Raw genomic sequence first — 21,587 nt, 5'->3', positions numbered from 1 at the left:
CCCATCTCAACAAATTAAGATGTATTTGGTAACCAAGCATAACAATTCTTTACATGTCATCTTAGCATTATTGAGTTGTTATGCTATTACACAAGCTGCCGGCCAATACTCAGATCAGAATTATTATATTTAGCTTCATTTAACTCTCCAATTAGTACAACTGCAACTCTAACAAGTATGCAGAACTCAATATTTATACTCAACTTTGTTTTACTGCATTAATTGTGCATAACAACATTTGAAACATTTGAAACAGTGGATAGTCAAAGATACAGTTAATATTTAGAAAATATTTATTTTTTTAAAAACCATGATATTGCTTAGAAACCAAGGTTTTGACCATTAAAAAGAAAAATGTAACTTGAAAGCAGCTGCTGAGTATTTCTTGCTCTAAATAAAAGCAATGGACTGTAGCTCATATCACTTTTTACACAGAAAAAGCTTCAGCCATAGTGAAGGATAATTCCTTTCCCAATAGTTCAGTGTACAGTGTGTAATTTCCATGGAGGTGAGGCACTTGGTGGGAACAGTAAGAAGCAATGAGCAATAATTAGGAACTTTCACCATCAGGCAACTACAATCACAGTTTGACAAATCAGTATCTGAAGCAAGAGACTACTTTAGGAAATAAATAAGCTAATTTCCACAAACCTACATTATTTAAGAATTAACTTTACTGGCCTGTTCAACAAATCATTAGAATGGCTTGCATCACGAGGAGAAAAATCAGCTTTACATTTTTCAGATCGTTTGGGAAAATTGCCAAACTGTCTTTTTGAGTCACCTGCTCTGGCACACTCTACTAAGCTGTGTTTTGACTCTAATAATGCCCGATTTCATTATGCTGTGTAATTGTGAGTCATTTACTTCTTAAGAATTAAAAAATAAATAAAAAACCTTCTTTTGCTGTTTCGAAAAAGTCTTAAATGTTTTCTGTTAGTAAAATACACACTAAAGACGATGGGGAAAGAAGAAATGGGTTTTAACTTTTAAGTGGCCACTAGAACATGTAAGAGGTCGTTTTGGTTTCCATTATTATAATTAGAGAGACAAGCTTCAAAACAAGATCAGGAGAGACTGGAACAGAAAAAGAAAAGAAGATAGGTACAAAAAGAAAAATATGTGAGACAGATATTTGCTAAGAAAAGTGGCACATTCAGTAACACTGCCATGAGAAAGTGATCAAGCACTGTGGAGAAATTCAGGAAAGTCTACAATAAATTCATTTACACAGAAATTATGTGATTCATGGTTAGAGGTTTCCTGCACTCAATTCTTACCAGCCAGGAAAAACACAAATTTATTTTTTCACTTGTTATATCACAAAATTTTTAACTCACAGCTAAAATGAGACTTGAGAGAATGTGCGTCTGACATATTTATCCAATATTATTAGGACTTCTGATAAACAGGAATCTCAGAGTGACTGTAAATGTTGGCAATGAAATGACAATAAACTATTACTGACTGGTAATTCCTTGAAACTTGAGTTCTGGAGATTAGATGGCTTTAAACAGCTGATTATTTATAGTAAATAGCTGTGGTACGCCACCCATGATACTACTTAAGTAGTCTTTTACTTGGTACTGAGCCATGGGGACTTAGATCTCCCCTTGAGAATGATCCCTGGCATTTCTATGTGTAGACTGCCCAAGGCATGAGATCTTTGCACTCACTCTACCAATGAGATAGCTCTCAAAGCTCCGGATTTGGGCATTACCCATTTGGCTTGGACAGCCCACTACCTACCTTATTTGGCAAAAGAACATTCCATCAAAATCCTTTTGAAGCCCCCTGTATAAATAAAGAAAATGTGGGTTCTTGCTCTCTATCCTTTGAGTGTGGAAGCAGGGCCCCTAAGGTTACAGAGCCATCCCACCCCCATATTTCAAAATTATTTCTGTGTCATATGATTTTTCACTGTATTTCTCAGCCAGCATATTTCACATAAGGGAAACCCAAAATTCATAGCCTGCAGGGGACTCAGGACAAAAGCATAAGAATCAAGAAATGGCTACATTTCAAATTTTGCAATATCTAATTTAAAGGGAAGTTATTTTTCTAAGAAGTTTAGCTCTTAAGAACAGCAGAAAACCCATACTTAAATAAGCCCTCTTTGCCTGGGGATATAGCTCAGCTGGTACAGTGTTTGCCTCACTTACACAAGGCCCTGGATTCAATCCCCAGCAAACCCCCGCCCCACAAAAAGTCCACTGGAGATGCTGCAACATATAAACATAATGAAAAAGCATCTCAATTCCCACTCAGAACCTATTTACTAACCATATTTTCTACCTAGTTTCCCAGGCCACAGACATCAGAAGCAATGCCATAAGAAGGCATGTTGATAACAGGAACAAGTCACAGGCTTGGGATTCAGCAACATGGGAAAAGCAGGCCCAAATATTCAAAAAGAGAAAATAAATGAATGATTTGGAGCAAAGGTAAGAAATGGAGACTCTGGTAACATCACAGAGACAAGCAATGGCCATTCAAGTGAACTTCCAAATCACCAAGGAGCAAAGATGCCACATATCTGGAGGGAAGGGAGTATTTAATACACTTTACAAACATTTTCCTTAAGGAAAAAAAAAACTGACAAATAGGTTAACTGGAAAAAAATATGTGAAATCTCTAATTCCCTAATACCAGTGGCTAAATGAAATGTTACTGTCATGAAATCAGTGAAGGAGAAAAACATGGATATTACTTTTGGTAAGCAAGAGTTACACTTTGTCAGGGATGTAAATGATGCACAGCCTTTTACATGTTGGCGTGGAATTTTTCTAGTATCATAATGAAGAAATGGCAAAGAGAGATATTAAAACTGCAGCATATGTTAACTGTTTTCCTAGAACAATCAACACATACCAATAAAGATACGTATAGTTACATAAAACACAATACATTTTAGGGGATTTATGTAAAAATTTCTGTAGAGTGCTATCAAGAGTAGTGTCTGAAACACAAGCTTGAAAATACTTGCTACAATGTTATTATCATTACTACTTCACAGATGAAGAAACTGGAAGTAATAGGTTAAATAATTTGCTCAAAACAGTAGTCAACTGGTAGAAGTGAGATCCCCTGGCTTTCTAACCCAGTCTGCCTTTCTGAGCACATTTATCAGGAGCCATCTGAGTGACATTGTGTGTCAGTTCTGAAATGTGCTCTCATGAGAAAGACAAGATGGAAAAAGAAAGCAAGGAAGAAAAGAAACCTCTGATACAGTATCTAGCCTGTGGTCAGTGTGTGAGAAACAGTGTCTATCACTGTGAAAACTCATATTCCAGTGCACTAAACAGTACTCTCATGCTCCACAAAAGTTCATGCAATGTAAGGATACTGTATTAATTACAAGAGTAATTAATCCTGGGAAGATTATTCAATTATTTTTATAATTGTATAAGGAGAAATTTTTTTAAATTCATACACTTCAAGGAAATAAACTATATTATAAATCACCAAATTTTCGAATTACAAAGGTTAAAAGCATGTAGATTGGGAGGCTAAACACTCCCAAAGATAACTAAAAAGATTTTAATAAGAATTTGTTTATTGCAAAGATTTGTTCAAAACAAGAATATCTTTCTCCATGTCATTCTCTAGCTATTCTTTACACTGACATTTACTGAGAATTTATAATCTCTAAGAGGGAAAGCATTGTGTGCATGCATGTATGCATATGTGTATGTATGTGTGTGTGTGTGTGTGTGTGTGTGTGTACACTATGTGTTCAGAGGAAGTAGTGATTATTAGACACAAATAAGAATGAAAAAAATATGTGCAACTTCAGGAATTTAAGCCTGTCTTATTCCAGGCCCCCTACATGGCTAAGTCATCATTCTTCCTCATAATGCCTCCTGCATTTGCCCTTTTTTATCCTAGGCCATATTCTCTGAATTACCTTCATCCTGTTCATTTTCATCACACTGCACAGAATTGTCATGCTTTCTCATAGTGAAGTTTTTTAAAGTTATGTGATCTGACAAATCATCTTCAATTTGCTTTATATGTAAAAGGATGGGAAATAAAATTTACTGTTTAACAGTTAAAGACTTTCAATTCTTGGATCTAAGATTTTATAAAGCTGTCCTAACACAAAATAAACATTAAAATTTACAGGTGAGTCCTACTTTTTATCATTATTCCTTTCTTCGTACTCCAAAAACAGACTTTTGGATCTGTGGTAACATGTGAGAGGATTGAATACTTTTCCTATTTAAAAAAAAAAAAAAGTCTTAGGGTGGTTATTAGATGACTAATTTATCTATATTACTTAAATCTGATTCACCTGTTCTGATTCATACTTATCAAATCTATTCTCAATTTTGTTAACAGAATGACCCAAGACAAATTTCCCTTATTATCCTCTGATAAAAACAAATCAAAGTCTGCTCAATATTTACAAATAGTGTGCAAATTCTTTGGTAGAATTCTTCCTAATATGATCTGTTTGCATTTTTCCAGTTTTATTATTACCCCATGCACTCACTACCCGATGCTCTCCAAGTAGCACCAAACTGCTGTGGCTCATTAATTCTTGATATTCACTCTACAAGTAGTTCCTGAGCATAAATCATACATTAGACTCTGTGCTAACAAGCATGGGGTATCCTCAAGTGAAGCAGACAAGTAGGGGCCATCTTCATAGAGCTAAGAGTATAGTGCAGAAAAGTTTCATGCAGTAGTCTACAGCATCCTCTTGCCCACTAAATGCTGACCACTCAGAGATCAGCTCAAGGCTCCTGAGAGATCCCTGCTCACCATTCCCCATTTAGAAGAATACGGGACATACAGCTATGAAAACACATTTAACCCTTTATTATAAAAATGAATTTATCAGTCTATCTCACCAAAATGGCAAATAAGCAATGACAATATCCTATTCATCTTTGAAATAAAGATAATGAAAATAGACTATGACGATGGTAGCCTAGCACACTGACAACACTTAATAAATATGTCTAGAAAGAAACGAGGAAAGGAATTATTTTATTCTCTCAAAATTTTTTTTTTCATTTTTAGTTTTCCTCAAGTCCCTCTCTAGACTTCACACCCCTTAAAGCCGAGGATCAGATATTATTATCCAGTTCTGAAAACATATTGACTATGAAATTTGCTGAATAAATTCTCTAGATCTACAAAGCACAACCATTTATGTCATGTTAAGACAGTCAGTGTGACACTTAAGAAAATGGAAATCAATACCAATCAGACTGACAGGGTCATTTTTTTTAAAGTATACATATATAGAATTAAATCCATTCCATGAATATATGGTTTGAGTTGTAAAGCCAATTTACTAAAAATATAGGCAGAAATGAATCATGAGACTTCAGAATTGTTCATTCAAACCATAGACACAAAATTGTAAATCTGGATGATATAAAAAGAATTCCAAAACAGAAAATGCTGTTGGTTCTCATCATACATAATAACAATGACAGTATTGACAATAGCAAATATATAACACATTCTCTGCTTGCCAGGCACTGTTCTAAGCATTTTACATTTACTAACTTGCTTAATCCTCTTATCAATGCTACCACATATCACCACTACACAAATAAAGTTAGGTACAGACAGGTAAAGTAATTTGCCTAAGGTCACTGGTGAATGGTAGAACTGGATTTGAACCTAGGAAGTATGATTCCAGAGTCTCTGCTCTTAACCATAATACTATCCTGATTCTTTACTGTTATACATTAATAAAAGGTCATACAGATCCTACACAATTAAATGCACTTCAAGATGTGCATTTTTTTCTTCTTTCTTCTTTTCACCTTTTTTTTATACTTAAAGTTTAGAAAATATATGTATATGTAAGACAAACTAGAGAGGCAGGCCACCAGAAATTATAGACTGGGAAAGAAAGTTCGACTATTTTGCAGTGCAGAAAGAAATAAAAGGATTGCTAATCATACTAACCTACTCCTCAAAAAGTTCAAGAGCTATATGAAAAAGCCGTCACCTGTCAGCTCACAATCACAACTGGCTCCATCACAAAGATCAACAAACATTTTACAAGTAACAAGTGGGAATGCCCACTTCAGGCACTGATGCCATGTGAAAGACTCTGAAAGTGCTGCAATACATTCAATTTATAGTTCTAAATCTTATGACAGCAAGCACAGTTTATAACTTCAGCAGCTTTTGTAAAAACTCTTCTTTAAAATAATTCTTATGTAGCCATCAATATTTCATTTCAAATAATACAAACAGGGTATGGATTCAATCTATGACTTAGATATTTTAAATTTATAAAGAGTGGTTAGAAGCAAAATTATATCCCCATTGAATAAACAAACATACCATATAGAGCCTTTGCACTTGTTTTTGAACTGTGATCTCTGTCCATTTGGGAAAAGGGGGGTGATGATCCATAGCCACTGTAATAAAAAAAATGGTCACTGTGTTGGGTTAAAGTCCAAAGTAGGTCATAAAAATACAGAAATAGAAAATAAAAATTCCAATGTGCCATTATCACCATGTGTTTAAAAAAGGCATACTATACCTATACTGTTTGCCAACACAGGCAAGATCCTGCTCTGGTAAGTGTTGAATAAGTACAATACAAACCACATGACCCCAATGAGGACTGAAGTGGGTGCAAGTCCCAGCCTCCTCTCAAGTGTCAAGTCAAACTGTAGCCTGGAGATTCTCCAAGGTTGGGACTATCTTGGAAGAGCATAAATTTGCCATATTTAATCAAGTTCTGAGTGGTAGTACAGTTATAACAAGTTCCCAGAGACTTAAACTATAATGAAATAGATGCTATTCTCAAATACTCAAAACATAATTAACCTACAAATAACCCTTTATCACTAAATTTCACCTGCTCAACCCTATATCTGGCCTCATTACCAATATGTTATATGAAGTAAATACTGATTTATTAGTATTTTATTCATTTACTCAGTAAAAAATTTATTAAGCTCTACAATCTAGAAGAGTAGGGAGAATGGGAGGGTACTGCCAATAATACAAGCAAAAATAGTTGCAAAAGAACAATACATCAGGGTGAAACTATAACTCGTAAGATCAAGGAAAAGATTAACTTTATCAGGATATCCAAAAAGTTGACATTTAAGCAGAATCTAAAAGAATGAAAAGAAGCTCCAAGGGTAGGGAGAGAGTAACATTGCAAAGAGAGGCTCATGGAGCTGAATCAAGAAACAGCTTGGCATATATGGGGAGTGGGATTTAATGTGATGTGCCTGGAAGGATGAGTGGTTGGAGAAGTGAGCCAGATTGATGGCTTTTTACATCATGCTAAAGAATTAAATTGTTATTCCCTAGATATGGTAAATATTATCTATCCTGAAGAATGACATGTGAAATATGTCTCACAATGGCCAGTATCAAATAACAAAACTATGCACAATGTAGCCACTCAAGCCAGGGTGGTGATTTCAAATTATACCTGGAGCCACTGGGATTATTTCCTCTGTTTTATTTTGTTTTGTTTTACACAATGGTAAATATCTTGCCAGCATGGATTAAACAAGATGTAATCCTCCTCAAATGCCAATATTTTACAAATAATGTTAAAAAAATGCTCCAAAGATTTTTGAAGCTCTAAACTAGAGTCTATAAATACAATAATATATAAAATACTAGACTGAAACACCTTCCGACCATCATTGAGGCTGATATTAACTGTTTTATTCACAACAGACAAAATAAAATTTTAATGATAACATTTGTTAATAATAAAAGGATAGCATATGTCAATGAGGAATGAGCTGCATTAAAAATGCAACTAATCCTTTCATTAAAAATACAAAAAAAATCGAAACCATAAAATCAAATTCCCCCCAAAACAAATTAAAAATAGACTTTTCAACTTACTTCATTTGAGATGGGTACATTCCAAAACCACTGGGATGATTAGAAATATGACCATTCATGGTGGCTCTCACTTCCGTGTGCTTTAAAAAAAAAAAAAAAAAAAAAAAAAGCACACATAAATTAGAAGCAATAAAAGTTGTCAGTACATTTCAGTTTTCAAAAGTTACTCATTCAACAAATATGTGTTACTGCCAGGAACGATGCTAGAAATGCAGACATAAAGATCTCCACCCTTAAGGAACTCAGGTTCCAGAGGAATAGATGGACATAAACTAAGATGCAACTGTCATTTAATACTGATGTACTAACATTATCAACAAATTTAAGCAGGGAAAAGAAAAATCTAAAATATAGTCCTGAGTCTTCTAAGTACATAGGCATAACGCTATATTCTGCCCAAACAATAAATTCTCAACTTTGTAAGATGTTATTTTATTACTTCATTGTAACGATGATATAGACTCATTAAACTAAAAAAACTTGCAAAATATAGAAAAAAACAAATGGAAAAATATCATGCAGAAAGATAAACATGAAAACAGTAGGCTGTGTGAGGCCCTGGGTTTGATCTCTGCTGCTAAAAAATAAAATACAAATAAAGATAGTCATTTAACATCCTTGTCAATTGCCTTCCTTTTTTCCCTGTATTTCTCTTTTCTCTCTTCCTTACTTCAAAGCACATCTGACAACATGGATCCTATACATACATAATCTGAAACATCTTTTTTCAAGAAAGTTTTCCTTTATACATTCCTGTCACTTTTCACAATATTTTAAAATTAACATTAAATATTTATCTTGAAAAACTATTTTACAAATGGAACAAATTTCCTTCAAACAAGACAAATGAGTAAGAATAAGTAAAACTTTCTTATCACCAAATAGAATGGCCTTCCTTGCTTTCATCTAGACAGCATTGCTATATCTGACTTATGTGTATGCACTCTTAGGTATTTGGTCGTCTCTCAATTCTGTCACTAAACTATCTGGATCTTGTCTTACTTCTCTGACTTTTGTCTTTTCATATATATTATATGTCCTCAATAACTGAGAGGCAAAACACCTGCCTTCAGACAAGGGCAAAGATGGTGGAAACAACAATTACTGAGTGACTGCCATGTGGCAAGTTCTAAGACAGATAACTAGGACTACTATGGTGAGCAAAATAGGTGCCTCCCAGCTACATTGCCAACAGGCTAGTGGGGAAAACAGACACCTAAGGAACAAATGGGAAGTTATAAATTGTAGTTACTATTTGATGGAAAATTTCAGGGTGATATGAAGGCATATAATAAGAAAGCTTGATCCAGATTGAAAGGGAATTAAAGAAATGATATCCAAGACCTGGGAACTCCAAGTTAATTCTCATTCTTCAGATCTCAGTTCAATCACAATATCCTCAGAGAAGCTTTTACTGACCCTCCTGAATAAATGAAATTTCACTGTCGATCACTTTATTGTTAATAGTGTCAGTCACTATAAATAATTTTTCAAAGCATTTACCACAGGTATAATTTTTCATTTGCTTAAATTAGTTCCTGACTTCACTAGACCATTAGCTCTGAAAGGGCAGGCACTTTTGTTTACATAGAATAGGTGTTCATTAAATATTTATGCAAAGTAAGAAGAAAGAGAAGTTGATGTCCCTCTCTTCAAAGAGGATATTGTAGTCTAGGGAGTCAAAATAAATTCATAAGAAACAAATAGTAAATAATTAAGTCCCAATGTATAGGCCTCTATATTAAACCCACCAGAGGTTCAAAGAAGAAAAAAAGCCATGCAGATTGCCCTCACTTTTTAAAGCAGCTCATAAAGAACGGTTAAGATTTGTAAAGAGCCTCAAAACACTCAAGTTTAATTCAAGCTTTCCTGGAAGTGTTTCCATATTTATCCAGTGTTTAAAAGCAAATTTCTGGTTAACTGGCCCAAGATATTAAAAGCTATGCTATCTCAAAATATGCTGGACTAGAATATTGAGCATTCCAAGATATGTCAAGGGTCATTTGACCTTTACTCTCCTACATGCAGCAAGCCACAAAGAGTCTTTTGGGAGAGATGCTCTTCATATATCGAGACTAGAAAATAAGACTTGATCATGACAGACTGGTAACTGGGGTTATAGTTAATCTGAAGAAATTCTGATGTAACCCTTATCTTCCCCCAAGTTCTACACACTCCCCCATATCTCTTAGTATCATCCCTAGAATTAGATGTTCATTTGTCCTGTCATTCCTCCACAGATTATTGTCCTCTTGTCTAAAAGGTATAGTTTTTGTAATTTCTTCAGATTCACTCTTGTGAAGATCCTTATGTAGATTAAATTAATAAAACTGTTGTGCTCTTCTCTTATTCATCCACTCTTACATTAGTTGGGTTCCTAGACACAGTCACACAGCCCATATAAGAACTGAAGTGGGTAGATGGGATCTGTCCTTCCTACAGAGCAAAGAAACAGTGACCTCTGCTCTACATATGCAGTATGCATAAAATTACGTGTGGCTTACAATACTGTTTTCTATTTTGTTGTTGTTTGTTTCCTTCCTTGATTTATACTTAGAAACAATCAGTGGTAAACCAATTCTTAAAGGAGGAAACATTTACTTATTTCCATGGCATAAATATTCCCACCATGGCCAATTTTAAGATATCAATGGTTTATTAGCATCTTTAAAAATTCCAACATATTTCATAGTGGACTATTAGAAACTATAGGATCCAACTACAGCACATCATTACTACATTCTGGAATTGGTACCAGGACAGAGGCCTGTAATAACATTATGGATCTAGAGCTAATATGTTAAGACACAGGCATTCAGTTAGAAGCCTAGAATTCTAACACTACCTTTGGCACTTACTGGCCTTTGCAAGTCAGCTAAACCTTCTGCCTCAACTTTCTTATCACTAAAATAATAAAAATAGAGATAATTCTTGATCTTCCTAGCTCACAGGGCCAGTGTAAAAAAAAAAAAAAAAAGATCAAAAGTAAAAAAAAAAAAAAAAAAAAGAAAAGTTCTTTCAAAACAAGTTGGTTCATTGAGTATACAAATTAAGCCCTCAGGGTTTGTGCTGATTTTGATCTGGTTTGCATTTTAAAAGCATGGCAGCTGGTTTTAATGAAAAGTGATAGCCACAGCATCCCTTCTTTTTGGTGTTTAATTCTTCATGACAGTCAAATAAATGCCTGGTTTGTGTTTTGTTTTAAGATAGTGATTTGTCTGAATAGAGAACATTGGAAAAGGGAATAGAAAATGTCAATTTGCTAAATTGAATTTTAAATATAGAAACATCTTGTTGGGCCATTCATTATAGTTTCATTTGGCACAGCTGCTTATGTGGCAATATGGTGGCTTGCAAATATTTAAACAGAGAAGTTACAATGCACACCTTGCAAAGGAAATGATTACAAATGTTTCTTTTTTTTCCTGTAGGCTTTTTTTTCTTTTTTTTTTTTATTGGTTGTTCAAAACATTACAAAGCTCTTGACATATCATATTTCATACATTAGATTCAAATGGGTTATGAACTCCCATTTTTACCCCAAATACAGATTGCAGAATCACATCAGTTACACATCCACATTTTTACATAATGCCCTATTAGTAACTGTTGTATTCTGCTACCTTTCCTATCCCCTACTATCCCTCCTCCCCTCCCCTCCCATCTTCTCTTTCTACCCCATCTACTGTAATTCATTTCTCTCCTTGTTTTTTTTTTAATATATACATCCAACTTACAGGTAGATCGACCATATACACAATTTTAAAAGCAAACTGTTACTAAGATATTAGTTGTAAAAAACTTTATCACTCTAAAGTCACACAAATGCAGTTAATTTTACCAAATGTACTACCTGATTGTACTCAAATGATATATTAAAACCATCATAAAAGCTTCCAACTATTTGATTTAGAGTCTCAACTTCCTTATGAAAATACTTTTTTATAAGTCACAGTTACTATGATTTTTATTATTCTGCACATAAAATAACATTCTTTGGCAATTACCAAAATAAAAAAATGATAAAATTTAAGATCTAAATTAATAACACCAAAAATATTAAACCCTGCAATAAAAAAAGAAGTAAATAGAATATATAAAGATCACTGGAAGAATAAATGAAGCTAAATAGCAAGTTAAATTTGTATCAGAAAGTTCTAAGATTACCAAATATAAATAAATGAAGTTTTAGATTCCCTTTTCTTTATTCTTACATGCATCTGGTATTAGTTTTTAAACTGATGAATGAGAATACTACATACCTAGTCTTGTTACCACATAGCTAACAGCTCTCAGCATACTAAGCTGTCCTTCAAATGCCTGTTCTCTCAGAACATGCCATCGACTTGTTTTGTTCACTGATGGACTTGTTGGGTTTGGCAGAGTATCTTTAAGTATCTATATCTAGACTTTAGTTTATGTCTCAATCTAAGTTATAATTAAGAAGGGAGGTTATTATTAGCATTTAGATTTTGGCTAAAAGACCACTGAAACTTAGTTTCTAAGAAAACTTTGTAAAATAATCTCCCAGTAATTTTGCCTAATACATTAAAAAAATCCACTTTAAACTTCCAAAATCATTATACATTCTACTTCCTACAAATGTTTTAGATTAAGTACTTTTTAATACCTTTTGTAAGCAATTTCAATAAAGACACCACTGTTTTTGTTAGCCTATCAAATGCATTTGAGATCCAATTAAATGTTTAGCTAAATTGTTTTTTTATTTTCAAAACTTTAAAATTTTTTTAATGATTTTAGATTTACAGAATTTATGATGCTAGCACAGAGAGGTCCTATATCCCCCATTATTATTATTCACTGCAGTTGATACTCTGATGCCTTTTTCTATTCCAGGGTCCACAAGGCTCTATTATATTTAGTCCTTACATCTCACTATGCTCCTCCAGGCTGTGGGCATTTCTCGGACTCACCTTGCTTTTGGTGACTGTATTAGTTTCCTAGGCTGCCATAACAACTTATGACAAGCTGGCTTAAAACAACAGAAATTTATTCTTTCACCGCTCTGGAAGATAGACGTCTGAAAGCCTTGGCTTGTAAACGTCTCTGCCTCCATCTTCATTTGGCCTACTGCCATGGGTGTGTCTATGTACAAATTGCTGTCCTCTTTTAGGGGCAATGCCACTGAATTAGGGGTCCAACTCAGTCCAAGGAGGAGAACCACAGAGGCATGTGTCCCTCTCATCACATAGTTACCAAGATTCCACACTTTAAGCATGGCTTGTCACCGCTCATGCTCACCTCAATCCTGCCTGCGGTGTGTCTGGTGTTCCCACTGTCAGGGGCCCCGCTCTCCCCCCACCCACCCCCCACAGCCACACTTCAGGGCCCAAGAACTCTAGCTCCTTGAGGAGGGAGTGCTACAGAGTTATTTGGAATTCTTCAGTATAGGAAATCTGACTATTTCCCCCCATTTACTTATTTATTCTGCATTTTAAAAATTAAACTAAAATGATGGGAAAGCATTAAAATGGTTTAGATGTATCCAGTAGCAACTCTCAAGTGTTTTCTATAAATTTCCTATTTCAGGTAATTCAGAAAAGAATTGAGCTACATTTCAGTTCTGGGGGGGCGGGGAGGGGACCAGCAGCAAGGGAAATGGGGACAGGAGCGAGACCCAACCTTAATGAAAACCTTTGGCTAACACCACCCAAAGAGTGTCAAAATTTAGAACATCGTCTAACAAGTTCAAATCTTCCCCGGAGTCCAAAGTGGTTGAGTATGGATTCTCAGAAGAGGCAGAATCATCACTGTGGGTATTTTCTCCCAGGAAAAGAGTAAAACTAGAACATTTCCTCCAATTCCATTTTTAGTTGACCACATTTCAGGGAGTAACACATTGGAGTGAGAAGTAGAGAAATCTATCCCACCTGGCTAGCCCCGCTCAAATTTTTCAAGTCTCTGCTTTTCAAAAATCAGCCTCAAGTGCTAGTAATCTCTGATATTCTATGATCCTTAGTGGAAAGTCTCCTAAATTAAACTCTGTGCCACTGAGCAGTGTACAACAAAAGCCACTGGGGGGAAAAATGAAGATCACATGAGATACATTTTATTGCTGGATATCCTTTTCACATGGTGGTGCCATATGCTAAATTAGGAGAGTTCAACATATTTGCTCAACAAAGGCAAACAAATAAAGAGCTACCAGATCCTGATGTTACCCAGCTGGGTGGGAAGACAGAAAAACATGCTATAACTATCTTTAATGAGATTAAAACTTCTGAATTCAACTTTCATTGTGATGTATTAAATGGCCTCTAAAAATAGTATATCATAAAACATTACAGTGGGAAGAGTTCTCACCCACAGATGAGATATTTTAATATTTAACCACCTGTTACTACATGATCATGTCCCTTGTGTTACTTAGAGCAAAGGACATTAACAATAAACAAAATACTACAGGTGATTTACTTTGCATTTTCAGCACAGGTCCTTAGGAAGATCAATGTTTTACAATATGAACATGTTTGGAAATGGTTACAATCTGGAAAGTGGGAAGAGTCACCCTTAAGTAACTGGATTCTTTTTCACTTTTCCAAATCATACAAATGTCCCTCTAAGGTTAACTTAACTATTTAACTACAGATGATTTTTTTTTAAGTAATGGATTGTTAGTTTTTAAAAGGTTAAATAGAGCTTCCTAGTATACTATAATGTAGATGCTTATATGTCCCGAAAATTACCTCTCATATACTGTATAAAAAGATGCTATTTAGTATCTCAATGTCATCTTTTCCTGCCTGCCCTACTACTCCAATATTGATTATTTTGGTAGAAGAACAAGGAAGCCTCACAGCTCATCAAAGGATTTTTTACTGTTGCAATCTGTCAGTTCTATTTTTGCAAGTCTTCACTGATCTGATCACCAGCATAATGGTTATATGGGGGCAGGTATTTGCTTTATGTACTTCTTTAAGTATCAAGAGTGTATCAAGTTCAACAAGTATGCCTTTATAAATCTACAGGACAGGGGCTAGGACTATAGCTCAGTAGCAGAACGCTTGCCTAGCACGTGTAAGGCACTAGGTTCAATCCTCAGCACCATATAAAATAAGTAAATAAAACAAAAGTACTGTGTCCATCTACAACTAAGAAAATATTTTTAAAAATAAATAAATAAATCTATGAGACCTTCATGATTGGGTAGATAAGTTAAATACCCGAATCAATCTTAACTGCTTATTCATATTGCTCTGTACCTTTTAATATTTCAATCACATATAAATACAGAACATGTTCCACAGAAACATAGAAATACTCTCCTTTCAAAATACAATTTTTTGTTTCTCTTCAAGAAACAAGGCAATTCTAATATGCTATTAGAAAGTGATGTGTTAAAGACAAGACAAAACAAGAAATCAATTCCTTTAATTGCCTGAATATAAAAATAATCCAGATTATTAATAGGTAACACAATTAATAAGACAAATATCTGGTACCTTATCCAACACACAGAAGAATCTAGGACAGAAAAACCTTCCTTGAAAATTTTCCTACTCTTATGAAGAAACTTTTTTTGGGAGGAGGGAGAGGAAGCTCATTTAAGAAAAGACCACATTGTAAGCAATGCAGGGACAGCAGAACACAGAGCTCCAGGGAAGCAGTAAGGTGGAACTAGAGAAAACAAAATGCCCCTCAAAACATGACTGAACCGAAGAAGGCAAGAAGAAGCTTTTAGAAAATACAATACAGTGGGGAGAGATACAGTGTGAGAGGGATCACTTACAGCGCAGGCAAGGAGAAGGAGGAGTGCCAGGTGGCACCTCGGGATGGGTGGGGAGGGCATCCTGGCCACCAAAGCCTCCCTTTACAGGCTGGGGCCAGAGCTGAGGCCATAGAGGAAGGAGACGGGCAAAGGCAAGCCAGGGCCTGGTGGTTATGGAGCCCACCCCAAGCGTGGAGTTACTGAGGAACCACGTGAAGCTCTGGGAAGGAAGGAGGGGTGATGAAGACGGAGACCAAGTGAGAATCCTTACCAGAGGGCAAATTCTAAAGTCAAACTTTTTTAATTTTTTTTTATTTTTTAGTTCTAGGTGGACACAATATCTCTATTTTACATTTATATGGTGCTGAGGATTGAACCTAGTGCCTCATGCATTCGAGGCAAGCACTCTACCACTGAGCCACAATCCCAGCCCCCTAATGTCAAACTTTTGTTACACCAAAATTCAGTTTACTTATGATGTGGAAATGTCATTCACAACACACTAAGAATACCTTTCCGTCTATGTACAGCCTCTGTCTGTAACGATTATGTCCTCCCCAGCTCTAGTTCTATGTCCCCTTACTTTTGTACTTTTACTCTCCACCAGACCTGGACGTCCCCTTTCATGCTCTCACACCCTACCTGTTCTACCACTAGTCTATCATTTTTTTCCGCTGCTGCAGACCTCTCCCAGACCCCCACACATTCCTGCTGCAGCTTAACTGACTGCTCTGATGCCTCCTGCAAGCTCTCGCTGAGGGATCCAGACCCACCATCATCCCCTTGTCTTTCCACTGCCTTGAACCCTTGCTTCCAGGATCCCAAGTCTCCCTCGTTCATGCCTATACTTGTTCTTATTTTGATATATCAAGTGCTTCTAGAACTTCCTGAGGAAGAATGTAAGAATGGCAGACTTCTGAAGTTTTACATGACTAAAAAGGTGTTTGTTTGTTGAGAGCCACAGATGGCTGTTCAAGGCCTTCAACAATTTAAATCTCCTCTTCTGCAGCTCCCTCACATTGAAAAGGACAATCTTAGAAGAGTTTCTAATCATAAAAAGTATAAAATTAAAACTATACAGGATTTGGTGAGTTTAAAAGAATCAGATCGTCACAGTCTACTACACTTTCTTGAAGATGAAAAATATGAAGAGGTCATGGCTGTCCTTGGGAGTTTTCCCTTTGTGACAATGGATATAAAATCACAGGTATTGGATGATGAAGATAGCAACATCACAGTAGGATCTCTAGTCACAGTGTTGGGGTATTTTTGCTGATGGTGACATCGGTGGTACAATTTTTCCAAAAGGAGCCATCACTGAACTGCTTGCAGAACTTGCCTGGACTATGTATCACTTGTATGCATTGTGAACTCACTTGTGTGCATTGTGAACTATCTGTTGGTGCAGCGACTTGTGGTAGTGTTGGGGTATTTTTGCTGATGATGGCATCGGTGGTACAATTTTTCCAAAAGGAGCTGTCAATTGGCTTGGTGTATCTTCCTCCCTTCTGCTTGTCATGATCGTTCAGCTAAAATTTGGGGGCCAACAGAGGTGAGGCAAAGAACCTCACCCCCCCCCCCCTCTGGTACAAAGACCTATCCACAGGTGTGGCTGTATACTGGACTAGTAGTCATGGTAGTCAGTGACAGATAAGATCCAATTGCAATGGTACCAACCTAAGACAGGAGGCTGACACCTTGAGGTCAGCTCATCCGATAACGGGTAAGGACCATATGTACTACTGGACAACCTAAGGCAGGCACAGTCCCTAAGCCACATGCTTGTTGTTTAAACAGAGAGGGGGAGATGTTGAGAGCCACAGCCGAAGGGGCCCCAGCAAACTTTCAGACTGCCAGCTGATGATTGGCTCACAGCGGCCCCAGCAACTTCTAGCTGCCAACTGATTGGCTCCTCTGTGGTGATGCTCATTGGGCTGTTTCCCCACCCTTTCAGACCATGGAGCTGCTCATTGGGAGACTTTTTTGGCTCCGCCCACGCGACCCAGCCAATCGGCCTCAAGAGCAGGAGGAGTGGGGGAGGTTGAGAGGCTTGTGGGAAGCCAGTGGTGGCAGTTGGGCTCTGAGGGTTTTTCCTGAGGAGCTGTTTTGTTTGGCCTGTGTGGTTCTAAAAATAAAGTTCATTTCTTTTGACAAGTGGCTCCTGAATTGTGCCCAGTCAGACTGCAGCATTTGTTCTGCCTTTATACATGATCAATATTTTGCTTGGTTTCAAACCGTAGACTGGAAATTATTTTTGCCACACAATTTTGAAGCCAGTGTTCTTCTGTGGCCAGTGTTGCTGCTAAATGTCAGGTGCTGCTGTGATTCTCGATTTTGTACAGGGTAGCTTCTTCTTTCTGAAGTTTTGTGAACTTTATTGTTTTTCTCCTGAAATCCTTAACATTTCATGGTGATATAGATCAGTACAGGTGCTCTTTTAATATATACACTTCGATATATTGGTAATTTGTGAGGTCTTTTCAAACTTAAAAATCATTGTCCTTAAAATATGGAAATTTTTGTTGCCTTATTTCTTTGACACCTTCCTCATTAAATTTTTTCCCTTCATCTAAAAATTTCAGTTGTTCAGAATACAAACTCCCACACTCATACATTGCTGGTGGAACTACAAATTCATACAACCGCTCTAGAAAGCAGTGTGGAGATTCCTCAGAAAACTTGGAATGGAACTACCATCTGACCCAGTTTTCCCACTCCTCAGCATATACCCAAAGGACTTAAAATCAGCATACTATAATGACACATCAATGTTTACAGCAGCTCAATTCACAATAGCTAAACATCAACCAACCTAGGTATGAAATATGAAAATTTCCATATTTCACCTTCAACATATGAATGGATAAAAAATTGTATAAATATTGTATACATATATATGTATGTATGGAACATTACTAAGCCATAAAGAATGGCTTTATGGCATTTGCTGGTAAATGGATGGAACTGAAACGATCATGATAAGTGAAAAAAGCCAATTCCAAAAAACAAATGTTCTCTCTGATATACAGATGCTAACTCACAATAAGCATGGGTATGGGGGGTGGGGGAAAAACAGAAATTCACTGGGTTAGATAAAGGGGAATGAAGGGAATGGTGGAGAATGGGAATATGAAAGACAGTAGAATGAATCAGCCATAACTTTTCTATGTTCATATATGAATACATGACCAGTGGAACTCCCCAACATGTACAACCACAAAAATGGAAAGTTATACTCCATGCATGTATGATATGTCAAAATACATTCTACTGGCATGTATAACTTTTAATTACTAAAAATAAATTTAAAATTTTAAAAAAAGAATAGGAACTTCCAGACTATCTCTATTTCTCTTGTCTTTTCTCTTTGGTTTTTCATTTCCTAGTATTTTTGTTCTGCTTTCTAGATGGCTTCCTTTAATTTATCCTCAAAAACATTTTAAGTTTTTCATTTCTCCTGTCAGTCTTCAATTTCTGGGAATATACTTTCTAGTCTCTAAATGTTCCTTCTATTATTAATACCTGTTCCTATTTCATGATTGTAGCATATTGCCCATCAATAATAATATTTTGAAGTTTTCTTCTCCCTTCACTGTCTCAGTTTTTGCCAATTCCCTTCTTTTTCCAGGTTTATTTTAGTTTAACATTTTTAGTTATATATAGACATGATACCTTTATTTTATTTATTAATTTTTTAATGTGGTGCTGAGACTCAAACCCAGTACCTCACATGTGTTAGGCAAGCATTCTACCAACTGAGCCACAACCCCAGCCCTTCTTTTAGTTTCTGAATTGTTTCAAGTATCTGGTTTTGAACAGTCACTACTCTTATCGAAATTAGAGCCCCCAAAAGCTGAAAAAAAAAGTCAGTGTCCACGGGTAAGGCTTGTGATCAGGTAGTCTTTGCTACAGAGGCCTCCTGCAGGGAGATCCCAACTGTAAGTATCCATGAGTCTTCCCCACAGATTGATCAGATTCTTCAAAGAAATGCCTCCCAATTTCTCTCCTGGAGATTAGAAAGCTGACTGAAAATTTTTCAACAGTAAGTGAAAGAAGTGGGCAGGGGAGAGGGATGTTACACTGTTCAGTACGTTACTTCATCCTCCATCTGTGCCTTGATATCCCCAGCTGAGTCCTCCAGTTCACATTCTTCTGGAAGTAAAGGGCCATTCTTACTGGGTGTGGGGAGAAAGCTGGGCTCTCAGTTCTTCAAACTTAACTCTTCCTACTTGACCCTTCTAATTTCAGCCTCACCCTCACTGTTGAGCCTCTGGGAGGTTCTAAAATGAGAATCAGGTTGCTTCTTGGTACCTCTCACTAGAAGCTTGGGTTTCAGCCTCCTGGGATTTCTAGGTTAGTCACAGTTACCCATAGGCTTTCCAGAGTCCCTTTTTCTCACTGGGTTTTTAAGATTCTTTACTGTTATTTTAGGAATAAATACATATATGCTTAGTCTGTCATTTTTCTATAGCATATTTTGATTGTCTAAACATTAATAACTATCTGTTAATGAACAACTCAGAAGAAATATCCAAGTTACCTCTAATATGAACATGAGAGCTTCAGGTGAACTATGAAATATGAGCCCAAGTTTATACTAAAAATAAAGGTACCCTACTAGCCAGAGTGAATATAACAACACAAAAAGGAGGAAAATTTACTTTAGATAAAGTCAGCTGATATTTTGGTAGTATATGCTTAACTACCTTTTGTTAGTATAACAACAAATGCTGATTCTGAATCCCAGAAAAGAAATGACACGATAATGCATGAAAACGAGGCAATATCCACAACCCAACCAGGCATTGCTATTTATGAGAAACTCAGGCCTTAAGTGCTTTTCTAGGGATTAGATCATAGCTTTGAATGCACAATAGTTTGGAGTTGGAGGGGGTGTTTTTTTAGGTTTGTTGTTGTTATTGTTTAGAAAGTTTTAAAATGGCTTTATTGAGTTATAATATCAGATTTTTTTTAAGAGAGGCCCATTAAATGAGTAGAGGTGGGAACAAATTCTTTCTGATCTGCCCCCAAAGAAAGGCAAAAATAGTTGTATATTACTCTGAAGATCCACACTGCCTAAAAGGTAGCATGAAAATTTCTTTTCTTGAGTTCTATATAGTCAAAAAATTAAAGAAAAAAAAAAGTTAAATTCAATGGGAAAACATTAACTAAGGTCTCTAAATTCAGATTTAAAAGGCAGTGAATACACACTTTGATTGTGGATAGTACTACCTCTGAAGAATCTCTGCTTAATTATAAAAATGAAAGTTCTTTAAAAAAAAAGGGTGGGGGCATTAAAGTTCCCCACACATGAACTGGGGGAAATGTGCACATATCTCACCATTTCACTATTCCAAAAACAATAATGCTCATTTTACTTAATTCTTAACACTTTTAAGAGGTAACCAGAACTTCTTATTTCTGTTTTCATGAGGAACCTGAGGCTTACAAAAGTTATAAGTGAAGGTAAAGCTGGCCATGACATCAATGGTTAAGATATACCATGACTAAGCCTTGACCCCAAGTCATGCTTTTAAATGCTCTTTTTTTTTAAATTTCTTTTATTGGTTGTTCAAAACCTTACAAAGCTCTTGACATATCATATTTCCAACATTAGTTTCAAGTGAGTTATGAACTCCCATTTTTACCCCAAATACAGATTGCACAATCACATTGGTTACATATTCACATTTTTACATAATGCCATACTAGTAACTGTTGTATTCTGCTACCTTTCCTATCCTCTACTATCCCCCTCCCCCCATCTTCTCTTTCTATCCCATCTACTGTAATTCATTCCTCTCCTTGTTTTTTCTTCCAATTCCCCTCACAACCTCTTTTATGTAGTTTTTTATAACAATGAGGGTCTCTTTCCATTTCCATGCAATTCCCCTTTTCTCTCTCTTTCCCTCCCATCTCGTGCCTCTGTTTAATGTCAATCTTTTCTTCCTGCTCTTCCTCCCTGCTCTATTCTTAGTTGCTCTCATTATATCAAAGAAGACAT

General features: G+C 36.1%; 1 protein-coding gene across 4 annotated transcripts in view; it reads right to left on the bottom strand.

The window, feature by feature from the left end:
• Eps8 (EGFR pathway substrate 8, signaling adaptor) overlaps positions 1 to 21,587 on the bottom strand; it is a 166,818-nt gene that overhangs the window by 51,409 nt on the left and 93,822 nt on the right. For all 4 annotated transcript variants that reach the window (XM_026391941.2, XM_077798256.1, XM_026391943.2 and 1 more), the window contains 2 exons: positions 7,855 to 7,934; positions 6,316 to 6,392 (listed from right to left, as the gene is read on the bottom strand). In XM_026391941.2, coding sequence (XP_026247726.1) covers positions 6,316 to 6,392; positions 7,855 to 7,913 — 136 coding nt within the window. In that variant the 5' untranslated portion in view covers positions 7,914 to 7,934. The remainder of the gene's footprint in view (positions 1 to 6,315; positions 6,393 to 7,854; positions 7,935 to 21,587) is intronic.

The sequence above is a fragment of the Urocitellus parryii genome, chromosome 5 (assembly GCF_045843805.1).
Source record: "Urocitellus parryii isolate mUroPar1 chromosome 5, mUroPar1.hap1, whole genome shotgun sequence".
In the NCBI taxonomy this organism is placed as follows: domain Eukaryota; kingdom Metazoa; phylum Chordata; class Mammalia; order Rodentia; family Sciuridae; genus Urocitellus; species Urocitellus parryii.
This window is presented reverse-complemented; position numbering and strand designations above follow the sequence as displayed.